The sequence below is a fragment of the Nannospalax galili genome, unplaced genomic scaffold, assembly GCF_000622305.1.
Source record: "Nannospalax galili isolate Female #2095 unplaced genomic scaffold, S.galili_v1.0 scaffold302, whole genome shotgun sequence".
In the NCBI taxonomy this organism is placed as follows: domain Eukaryota; kingdom Metazoa; phylum Chordata; class Mammalia; order Rodentia; family Spalacidae; genus Nannospalax; species Nannospalax galili.
In genome coordinates this window covers 1336797-1349191 of record NW_008350120.1, presented here as the reverse complement: position 1 = coordinate 1349191, position 12395 = coordinate 1336797, and the positions used below count along the sequence as shown (strand labels likewise).

Genomic DNA, 12395 nt, shown 5'->3' with positions numbered 1-12395 from the left:
CTAATGATGGCTCTGCCTTGAATGCCTCACTTTTTCATGATAGGCTTTTGGCTCTGCCTGCATTTCTAAAGAAGATAGGTGAGGGTGGGGAATCCATGAGCTCATTTTAAAGCCTGTTTACACCTCAGGGATTTCCTCAAACCTGGGCTGTTATCTTTCGTCCTGATATTTCCAAACAGGTGACTTTAACAGTCTCAAATTCTGAAAGTTTACTTTCTCCAAAGACCAGATGATCATCTCTGAGGGTGTGGTCTCAGTCTAAGCTGTTCCATGCAGCTGGGTTGTGCCTGAGCACTGAGGCTGCCTCTGGCGGCACCTCACTTTCCACATCGCTCTGCCTTCGTGCTGCCCAGGAAAACGCCTTCACAATGTGCTGGTGAGAAGGGAGAGGTCTGGACCAAGAGTAGACAGACAACAGCAGTGAGGGAGCTTGAACTCTGTTAAGAACTCAGAGACTGCTTGCACAGGACATGCTCCCTGAAGGCTGGCTGAGCAGAGAAGCCAGGGCCCCATTGACCCCCAAACTGACAGGCTGGTTGCTACAGTTGCAGGAAGAGATTTTTCCTATACAAGCCGCCAAGGTGCATTGAGAGATGAGAGACCAGATTAGAATCCTGGAATGTGGGGTAGGGGAACCTTCTAGAAAAGCCAGCCATCAGTGCCAGGGGACTTCCCTGGCTGGCCTCTTGACCAAGCCAACTGAGGAGCTATGATTGGCTTGATCAAACAGTTCCGTGAGCTCTTGCAGTGGAAAGTTACATGTGAGAGTGTCCTGGTCCCAACTCCGCAGACTGCCTTATCTTGAGGGCCTGCTTTTGGGGTGGTCGTGTGAGGAACAAATGGTATTTGTGGAAAGAAAGGATTTCGCTTGGGAAAAATGTGTTAAAAATTGCCTCTCTTTGGAATAATAAAAAAAGGTACAGAATAAGCAAATATTTGCGCTCCTATATCTGATAAAAGGTTAAGATCTAGGGTGTGAAAAGAATTCCTACAGTTCAACAACAGATTAACCTGACTATAAAAATGGGCAAAGGCCATTTTCCCAGGGATAACAAATGACCAATATGAGTATGAAAAGATGCTATTCACCTGGTAAGACAAACAAATACCATGAGATACCATCTCACACCAGTGGGATCTCACCACCATGAAATTGAGCGGCAGAGCAAGAATGTGGAGAAACTGGGGCTGGAGATGGAACTCGGGATAGAGTGCTTACCTAACATGCATACACAGGGCCCAGGGCAATCCCCAGTATGGACGGACGGATGGATGGATTGGATGGATGGATGGATGGATGGATGGATGGATGGAGTTATGATAGAGATGATAAAAGATAGATAAGACTGATGATAGATTGAATAGATGCTAGATTAGGTAGATGCCAGATAGATAGATGATAGATAGATTGATTGATTGATTGATTGATAGATGATAGATTGATAGAAGATTGATAGATGATTGATAGATGATTGACAGATGATAGATACATGATTGATTGATAGATGATAGATAGATGATTGATAGATGATAGATAGATGATTGATAGAGAGATGATTGATACATAGATGATAGAAGAAAATGTGGGGAATTTGAGCCAGACTTGGTAGCCCACACCTTTGATCCCAGCACTCAGGAGGCAGAGATAGGTGAATCTCTTTGAGTTTGAGGACAGCCTGCTCTACATAACGAGTTTCAGACTAGTTAGGGCTACATAGTGAGACCCTGTCCCAAAAAATAGTGGGGGGATTTGAAACTCTTATGCACTGTTTGCAGGAGAGTAGTGTCTGGTGGCTGTGTCAGACAGTGTAACAATAAACTACAACGGTGTAAAACACCTGTGTCCAGCATTAATTCTGCTTCTGGATATACACCTGAGAGAATCAAAAGCAGTCACGAGATCTCTGTAGGTCAGTTTGCTAGACTGTCATAAGAAAGGACCATTCATTCCTTGAAGATCCTAGGCTGGAAATCTAAGGTATGGGCAAAATAGATTGCCCTGAGGCCTCTCTCTCCTTGGCTATCGATGGCACCTCTCTCTGTCCCAACACGGTCATCCCTCTTTGTGTCCGTGTCTTGATGTCCTCCTCTTCTAGGACACTAGTCCTGTTGGGTTAGCTGGCGGTGCTAATGACCTCAGTTCATGTTAATTACATCTGTAAAGAGCCTGTCTCCATCCTGAAATCTCAAGGGTTAGGACTTCAACATGTGGATTGGGGATGAGTGGTGGGGTGAGGGTGAGTTTGCAGCTTGTTATTCAAAATAGCCAAAAGGCAGAAGCAACTCTAATGTCCATCAGCTGATGGGCCAAGAAGTAAGATGTGTTCTGCCACACAACAGGAAGGCATTCAACCTTAAAGAAGAAAGAAATTCAGATGCACTTACTACAACACATCACATTCTGACACCTGAATGACTCCTGTGCTGAGTAAAAGAAGCCAGTCACAAAAGGACAGTTCGTCCTTTCTGCATCTGTAGGTCCCAGAGTTGTCAGATTCTTATAAATATATATACAGAGAGAGAGAGAGAGAGAGAGAGAGAGGGGTGTTTTGCCAGGATGGGGGAAGGGAAGAATGAGGATTTCTTGCTTAATGAGTACAGAGTTTCTGTTTGGACAGATGGAAACTTTCTGGAATGGATATTGTTGAGATCAGGAAGTACCCTGCCTTAACTCCATATTGTGTAAAAATGGTTTCTCAAACTGTGCCTTGCCCTGAGAGACTCCATTTTACACGTAGCTTTTGGCTCCATTTTGAGACTAGAAGATGACTCTGCATCTTGGTAGGTACGTAAACATCATTTGTCCAGCACCACCCACACAGCACAGACTGATAAATGACCGATTCCTAAAAGTAAAAAGGATGCCACCCTGGAAATTCATCAAAGTAAAGTGAATCGGCATCATTAGCACATGGGCATATTAAAGACCACATCAGGAGAACTGGGCCTGAGAATTTATCAAACACAGGAGACTGAGTGAAGATCAGTGAAGAGGAGGGCACCTAACACAGCAATAGTTACGACCTCACTGACCTGTCATCTGACTACTGTGTGTGTGTGTGTGTGTGTGTGTGTGTGTACACACGCGTGTGCGCACGCACGCAAATCTAGGAACCGACAGGCAGAGAGCTTCCAGCTATCCCAGAGGCATCAGCCTTACTCCCTGGTGTTCAAAAAGCCTACTCAAATTGCTGTCAGTCCCCCCATTTGTCCACTTGGACCCGGTCCTGCCCTTTATCTCTGTGGCTCCACGTCTGGCACCTTGACTGACCCAAACTCAGCACAACTCTGCCTCTGTGGCTTGACTTGAGTCTGCAGCCATTGCCTCTAACTGGGTTCCTTTCTGTCTGGTCTAAACACTTGATTGACTCTGATTCCTTATCAGCTTCCCACTTCTGCCTCTGAGTAAGGCCTCCTTGAAACTCCTTGAACTCTCTTGCGGCTTCTTGAACCCCTTGTAGTCATTCTGTAACCTACATGTATATGTATACACAGATCTATTTTCTGTGTGATATGTAATGTGTTCTGAGAGTTATTATTAGCAGCTAATAATTGGAATGAAAGATTCTGTTTGCCTCAGCCAGCTGTGAAAGAAAGTTGGGATTCCTTGGAAAATTCCAGCCAGCAAAACTGACATTGCTTGTGACTTTATTGTAATTCAATAAATTCTGACATTGTATAAAGACACAGTTGTGTATGTCTGTGATTCAGACATAACAGATTCATGACAGATACAGTCACAGATGCAGAAGAGAGGCAGGCAGTGTACTTAATGGCCGCTGAACTGTACACTTAAAGATGGTTGGTTGGATGAAGGATGGGGTGACTCAGTGGTAGAGTACTTGCCTCTCATGCCCAAGACACTGGATTCCATCCCCAGCACCACACGCACAAAAGGACCAGATGATTTTTATTGTACATATTTTACTCCAATTTTTAAAAATAAGTAAAAATGAGGATTAAGATGCACATTCTAGTAGACTTGCAGGTGGTCAGGTGGGTGCTCTCTGGTGTGCAGGTATTTTTCCAAGACCAGATGTAAGGCACAGGAGAGAAGCATCTTCAGGCTAGTGGTCAAAGTGATGCTTTCATCTTACATTTGACTCATCAGTGAGCTACCAGCCCCTTAGTCCAAGTTAGGCTCCTGTGATGGTTAGTGTTGTCAGCTTGATAGGCTTGAGAATTACCTAGGAGATGGGCCTCTGGGCATGTGAGGGATTATCTTGATAAGGTTAGTTGATGTAGGAAGCACCATCTTGATTGTGGGCAGGACTATTCCCTCGACAGGGACTCTGGACTATATAAAATGAAGAAGATGAGTTCAGCACTAGCTGGTGCTCATGGCTCTCTGCTTCCTGATTGTGGATGCAGTGTGACCAAGCCCCAGGCTCATGCTGCCTTGACTTCCCTCCTGTGATGGAATGTACCTTAAACTGTTTGCCAAAATCAACTCATTATCCTGTAAGTTGCTTTTTTCAGTGTATTTTATCATGTCAACAAGAAAGGAAACTAAGGCTACCTACGCCCATTCACCCCCTTCATGCTCATTAAGCTTATCTCATGCTCTGACAGCACCCTCCACACATGTGGCCATCTTCCCAGGAAACACACCTCTTTGGACCGCTTCAGAGAGGCCTCATGCTCCTTGCTATACGGGAAAGCCCTGTTCATCAGCCACGTCCAGATCAGCCCCAGACAGGCCACCACTCATTCCACCGGCCTGCCTGCCTGGACTCTTCTACTTTCTGTTCCTTCAGCTCATGCCTTTGTCTTTCCTCTGACTTCCTGGGGTGGGGGGATGTGGTGGCTTCTCTTGAGCATTTGGCTTGATGTTCTGGAAGGGACTGTGGAGATCAGTGAGCATCCTGGAAGGAGGGCAGCTAACGTTCTTCACCTCCTCTGACCTGTGTACCATCACCGATGTTACTGGAGTTATTAGGGCCAGAGGCCGGGCCCTTGACAGCCTTAAGAACCTAGGCCCAGACATCTGTCCTTAATAGACCAATTAAATAAGTAATAGTGAAAAACAGAAAATGATTTATTCAATGTGGCCACATTGGGAAGAAGAGCAAAGAGGTTCTATGACTTCTCCCTTCCTGCTAAGTCCAGCTACTGAGTCCGGACATGAGACTTAGGTTTAAAGGGAGGGAAAGAGGCACATCTAAGTAAGCAGTCCTGGTTAAAAAGTGTGGTCCCACCCATCATTGACCCAACACGCGCTCCAGGCTCCAGTCTGTCCTGGAAGATGGTCTGACAAGCTGTCAGGAATGTGTGAAGTCTCTTTCCTGAGGACAAGGCTGGCACCAGGCTTTAGCCTTTACCTTGGGGACTGAGGTTCCTGGATAAATGCCCATTTCTTGGTTCCATTGTTTCAATCATCTGATAGCCAAAGGATGGGGCACAAGTACCTCTTTAGAACACGTCACTCCTCCCAGGATGGTTATACCTATGCCTCCCTACTGGCTGGTTCTTAGGAAGAGAACTCTGCCCGGGTCAGGAAATACCCTCCTGGAGCCACATGCACCTGCCCTGAGGGCCAATGGCACTGACCTTGTGCTCTCTCCCTCCCAGGACCTGAGCTCCTTTGCCATGCCGCTCCTGGATGGAGACCTGGAGAGTTCAGAAAAGCATTCATCTCGGAAGGTAAGACCTCCTTTCTCGAAACTTCCCGCCATCCACCTGAATTGTTCCCAAGGCAGGCAGAGGCTGAGACACTCTTCTAAATTCACTTTCAACGGAGCCTCTACTGGCATACCACCTGTGCACTGGCCGTGGCGGAGCCAGCCCGGGGAGCTCCCTGCACAGGACTGTGCCCCCTGTGCTGCCGGGCACTCCAATCTGAGAGTCTCCTGGGCTCCCCTCCTCCTCCCTGTCCTCACCCTGAGCTGATAGTAATCACCGGCCTCCCAGAGTGGGAAGAGCTGAAAGAGAACGAGAGCAGCAAAGGAGCAAGGGCGCTGTGTGTTTGCTTCTCTGTCTGTGACTAAACACTCTGACCAAGAGCAGCTTGGGGAGGAAAGGGTTCATTGCTTCTCACACTTCCAAGTGACGGTCCATCTTCTTTTTTAATTATTTACTTAATAACCACATACTTAGAAGAAACATTCATTACAACAGCATTGACATAGTCAATAACAATTTCCAGAGCTAAGATGCATCTCTTTCAAAACTGGCTGTAAATTTTTAGGTTTACAGTTGAATTAATAGTTATACAATATTGTACTCAGTATAAACCCTATAAGACATAAAATTAAATGAGGTTTTAACCTTTAAAAAAGATCTCCATTCCATTATTAAAATACAGTTTCATACAGAAAAATTCATTTTTAATGCAATTAGCACTAAGATGTTTGCACATGTGTTTCTACTTTCTACTCTCTATGTATCTGATTATTAATAGTCACCTTCGGTTACTTTCTGAGAGCCTTGGTATCTGAGCGTGACTATAAAGTCATCAGGTAGATTTCAATGGTAATGTTTTTCACATCTACTAATTATTAAGGAGCAAATTTTTATGCTTTGAAGAATTACTATTTTTAAAAAAATTTTTTTTTTGGTCTTTTTGAGATAGGGTCTTCCTGTAGCCCCAGCTGGCCTGGATTTGCTATGGAAACCAGGCTGGCCTCGAACTCACAGAGATCCACCTGCCTCTGCTTCCTGAGTGCTGGGATTAAAGGCGTGCACCACCATGCCTGGCTATATTTTTAAATTTTTTAAAAAAAAATTTAATAGCCACATGATTAAAAGAAGCATTTCATTACAGCTTTAACATATTCGGTAACACACTCCAGAGCAAGGATACATCTTTGTGGTTATATTAGTTACTTTTCTGTTGCTGTGATAGAAACGCTGACCCGAACAACTTATAGAAAGAAGAGTTTATTTGAGCTTACGCTTGCAGGGGAATCACAGTCCATCATGGCAGGGAGGCATGGTGGCTGGAGGTGGCTGGAGCAGGAGCAGCAGAAGCTAAGCTCTCACATCATCATGCAGGTACAGGAAGCAAGAGACTGACTGGAGATCTGGCAAGGCTTAAGAACTCTCTAAGCCCACCCCCAGTGACGTGCTCCCTCCAGGATAGCCACACCTTCTAAAACCTCCCAAAATAGTGCCATCATCTAGGGACAAAATGTCCGAACACTTGGAGCCTATGGGGGGTACATTTTCATTCAGACCATCACAGTGGTGGTCCATCTTTGAGGGAAGTGAGGCAGGAACCTGAAGGCAGGAACTGAAACACAGACCATAGAGGAACATGCTTACCAGCTTGGCCTGTGCTCACAACCCAGGACCACCTGCCCAAGAGTGGCACCATCCACAGTGGGCTGAGCCCTCACATATCACGCAACAATCAAGAAGATGCCTCACAGACAGACACACAGGACAATCTGACAGAGACAGTTCTCTAGTTGAGGTCCCCTCTTCACAGGCGTGTCAAGTTGACAACCAAGCCAACCATAACGGGTGCTAAGTAGCAAAAAAGGAGGATGAAATTTTGAATTTGTGATAAAAAGTGAATTTGAAGGTAGCTGTGTTTTTTTGGCATATCCTGCCCACCTTCCTCCTGGGCCCTGGGGGTTATCTGTACTCTCACCCTGCTCCCTGACCCCATCTACTTGTCCTTCCCTAACTCACAGCTCACCCCTCCCTCAGGGCTCATTTTTTTCCTCCATTAGGAAACCACAGTGTCTCCAAGGCTAATAGCCATCCAGGGTCAGGCCAGGAGTGTGGGGTGCGGTGTTGTCAGTGGTGGGTGAGGACTTATAGTGGCCACCGAGGGGAGAGAGTACAGACAGCCTGCAGGTTTCCTCTGCACTTGAGAAGTAAAAGTGACAGAGAGGGCTAGACAGGGAACCTTGCTGGCATCCTGCCACCCCACTGACCCAAGCGCAGCATGACAGGAAACTGCAGAGAGGGCCTACAGCAACTAGGAGAGGCTGCTGGGTGCTCACCAGCCTGGGATTAGGGCGGGGGCTCGCATCCTGGAAAAAGCAGTCTATTCTCTGAACATTTGAATCACATACAATTGAATCAACAAATTGGTTTAGGCCTATGGGGCTCACTTGGCAATCAGACCTCTGCCCCACCCTGCCCTGTCCAAGCAACTTTATTAGCGGTTATTGTGACCCAGCCAGAAAGACTATCAGAAAATGGCCTCAGGTCTGGGCAGGCGCCACCAAGGCCAGAGCCCCCAGCTCAGCCAGGTCCTCTGGTCCTCTGCCCTGTTATGCACACTGTCTTCCCTGTTGGGAAAAGCCAGTAGGAATCAAGACTGTGGCAGAGATGCTTTGAGGGAGCTGGGGGCTTCCCTCGGGCCCAAGCAGCCCCCCTTGGTGGCCTTCGAGGTTCAGAGTGAGGCTCTGAGAGGCAGCTGAGAGGAGGGAAAGGCTGTAAAGTGTTCTTGCCTCCATCCAGTGTTTGCTCCAAATTTGCCCTAACGCTGCATCCAGGATTTACCTAACCTACCCTGTGGACCTGGCAAACAAGGGACCACTCTCAGGAGTCACAGATGCCGTGGAAGACCAGGAACTGTAAAACATGTTCTTTTCCCACACCAGCAGCCTCCCAGCGCAACCAGGAGACAGGGCCTCTGTGACCAGCATTATGGGAAGGGAAATTGAGCGTTCCCACTGCCCACCCCAGAGAAGCTGCTCCCCCTAGTCCTGGGACTATCTGCAGTGCTATTGTCTATCAGACCTCAGAAACCTCTAGCATGGGCGACAGACAAGGAAGCCCTTTTTTAGGGGGCAGAGTGAGGCCACGCACCCTAGAATAGTCTCCAAATTGCCCCAGTAGGGTGTGCCTCTGCCCCGACTCAGTTCTTCACACCATTCAAAATGAAAAAACCTGAGGAAGTAACTTCAGTGAAATTCCTGCCCATGTTTAGCCCTGAAGATGGATGACAGAGGCCAAGGTGAATGGGGTATGCTGCTGCCAGGCTCTTCTAGCAGAAGGAGGGTAAGGAGGGGGAGCAGGTGGCACCAGAGGATGACAGAGGCAGTGGACACTGAGACACACCTGCCTCCAGGAACCTCACTGGGTGTGTGATACCTAAGTGTTTCATGATCTTACTCCTTATATCTCTTTCAGTTAATTTAACCCAGCCTTACTATCCTAAGAGGCTTGTGGGAAATGTTCTTCTCCATCACTCCTGGGACTTCCTTTCCAGGCTTGTCCAAAGGTCCTGGGGTCCCACACAACACAGTCTTGTATTTTTTTTTTTAGCTGTAGAAATGTCATCAGAATGGTGGAAAGATGCTGCCACAGTTACATGGCTGCTTTGTAACAGCTGGGCCTGAGTCTAGGCTGCTGAGTGCTCCGTCCAGTATGTTCCCCACTGTGTCTTAATATGCTGAACCTCAGGCTTGGGAGACTGCCAATCAGTAAAGTGTCCTAAGCAGGACAGATCTCACATCAATGCTTCCTGCCCCTTCCGGCTTGTTTGTGCATCTTTATGCCTATGACCAAGATCTCTCCATCTCCTTAGGGAGCCCTTCCCTCTTTGGCAGTGGTGACAGGAAGTCTTCACAGACTTCTGGACTAAGTATCCTCTGGGAAGTCCCCAGAGGGGTGGGTAGGATGTCTGTCCACACTGTCTAGGTCTCCTGTGTTCACTGCTCTTTCTGGTTTAGATGTGAAATTTCTCCCATAGGCTCCTTTGAACAGTTGGCCCCCAGTTGGTGGTACTGTTTTGGAAGGTTGTGGAACTTTTAGGAGGCGGAGCCTCTATGGAGGAAGTGGGTCACTGGGGAATGGGCTTTGCACTTTTATAGTCTGGCCTCACTTGATCTGCTTTTTAAAAATATATATTTTATTTTTATGTGTATGAGTATATTACCTGAATGTTATAAGTGTACCTGTGTCATGCAATGCTTGCAGAGGTTAGAAGAGGGCGTTGCATCCCCTGAAACTGGAGCTATGGATGGTTGTTAGCCACCATGTGGGTGCTAGGAATTGAACTTGGGTCCTCAGCTCTAAATGGCTGAGCCATCTCTCCAGCCTGCTTCTTGACTGTGGATGCCAAGTGACCAGGAACTTCCTGTTCTTGCTCCTGCGCTTTCTCCACCATGATGGACTCTGTTCCTTCTTAAACCATGAGCAAAATGAACCCTTCTTCCATTAAGTCGCTTCCAGTCAGGTATTTTGATCACAGCGATCTGATCACAGAAAAGCAACTGAGTGTCTACACATCACTGACTGGCTCACAGGGAGTATTCCCCTGGGCAGGGCTGCAGACACTACTTGGCACATCTGCCTGTTGCTGGCTTCAGACTGTCTGAGCTCCTTTCCTCTCACGATCAGCCCATAGGGGAGCCCTGGGGACTTGGTGTGCCTGACCCACTTTCGGCTCTGCCAGCCTGAGTGACTGGACTCATCACTGGATTCCAGGCCTGGCCCTTGTGTGCCTTGGCATGGTGGCTCCCAGTCCCCCCAGCTTCAAGCTTCCTCTCCCTGACTGCCTCACTGGCTCCCTTGACCTGTCACCTCCTTCCTCTGCATGTCCCTCCAGCTTCAAGAGCATGGATGTCCTGTCTTTCCAGAACCCCCAGGCCAGTCCTGAAACCAGCCTTGCTGAATGCTTGTTTATTCTCTCCAGCTACTTTCTCTTCCCTTGGGTAGAAAGACAGGCCCGACTAAGGCCCAAGTAGGGCCTGGCCCTCACCTCAGCTTCCTGCTTGGAAGCTCCATGAGAAACTGCCCTGTCTGAGTAGCTTTGCCCTGCAGAGGCCTGAGTGCCCCCCCCCATTAGCTCCTGTGGAGCCAGGCACACACTGGGGAGTCTCAACCACACCCAGGGAATCCTCAGTTACGTTGATTGAAGTATCATTTTGCTGCGGCTAGCCTAATGGCCCGGACTCAGGGTGTCCCTGGCGACTCTAGAGGCGCCCATGGTCTGCTTCTCCCAGACACCCCTTCAAGGCAAAGCAGGATGCAGTCCACATGGCAGGTCTCTGCAGGAGATCCCGGATGGGATCCAGTGTCTACTGTTCTTTGGCATTTTTATGGGACGAGAGCAGAAGGTCTGCTTTCTGGGGCTCCATCCTCTGGCCTGATGGTTTAGTAGCTGACTTGTGGGGCCTGCAGTTCTGAATACAGAAAGGACTCTCCTTCAGCCAGGTCATGGAAACCCTCTTGCCCATCAAATAAGGTTCAAGTCCTTCATGGTATTTGGCTCAACTCCTCTAGTGAGCCTCTGGGTAGCCCCTCCATATCTGAGTCCTGGCTGCATCTCCTCAGATCCTACTCCAGAAGGCCGCCTCCACCTCACTCATCATCCTGTCCAAAGCCAATGTCTTCTCTCCTCTGGTGGCTTGGGGGAATGGTGGGTGGCTTGCTCCCCCAGATAGTCCTTCATCTGCCTCGTGTTGGTGGTGCTGCACCTGCTCTCTGGTCTCCCTGGGGACCTACCCACTTCCCTGTCCACCTTTGTCTCCTCCCTGGAGCTGAATGCCAGCATTTGTCTAGTATACCACCTCCTTGTCAGGCCAAGTTCATGTGCAATGTGTGCTGCACAGCATAGCAGGAGGAAGGCTGTGTACCAGCCTTGGGGATTCCAAAGGTGACCCCCCCTTCTGCTCCTCGATCTGCCTTGACTCTTGGTCCCCTGGACATGAGTGCAGTAATCACTGGGACATGTGTGACATCAGGTTTAAGATTACAGGTACTGAGGTCAGAATATTTATTTGCCAGCTTTATGACCTCCACTCTAGTCCCAGTCAGCACCTTCTGCCACCAGATGGGGTGGTACCTAAATACAGAGAATGGTGGACATAAGTGAACGTCAGGTACATACACCTGATGGTCACTGCCTGTCCCTGGAGCCATCGTGGTTTCCCCACAGTCAGGGAACAGACCCTGAGTTACAGCTCCTGTAACCCAGCCACTCCTGCAGCTCAACCCTCCTCTACTTCCAGCCTCCAAGTCCCTCCTCTATCAGGACCCTTTAGTGCACAGTGCTGCTGGAGGTCAGAGGTCCATATATGCAGCATGGCATCATCTTTGCAGCCTGTGGAGCACTCTGCCATCCTGACTCTATAGGAAAGGAACGGGTGCAGAGGGCCCAGGACACTCATCTGCCTGCACTGATATTGCTGAGCAAGATTCATACTCAGGTCTCTGTCTGAGTCCTCGTTCCCTGTACGTGCACTTTCTACCAGAGTGTCTTGCCTCTCCATCCTCCACCATGGCTACCCCACCACTTGAAGAACCTCTTGCGGTTTTCATTTATTCTCAGAAATTATCCTGAATTATCCCGACTCCCATAGGCAAGTGGGACAGTGGCTAAACTGAAGTCGTGGATTCTTACTGATCTTCATATGAGAGAGAGAGAGAGAGAGAGAGAGAGAGAGAGAGAGAGAGAGAGAGAGAGACAGAGAGAGACAGAGAGAGAGAGA

The 12395-nt window shown here is 48.2% G+C and overlaps 1 protein-coding gene across 3 annotated transcripts in view; it reads left to right on the top strand.

Annotated features, from left to right (window-relative positions):
- The window catches only part of Prkag2 (protein kinase AMP-activated non-catalytic subunit gamma 2), a 303018-nt gene that overhangs the window by 80774 nt on the left and 209849 nt on the right, over window positions 1-12395 (top strand). For all 3 annotated transcript variants that reach the window (XM_008847248.3, XM_008847250.3, XM_008847249.3), the window contains exon 2: window positions 5572-5643. In XM_008847248.3, coding sequence (XP_008845470.1) covers window positions 5572-5643 — 72 coding nt within the window. The remainder of the gene's footprint in view (window positions 1-5571; window positions 5644-12395) is intronic.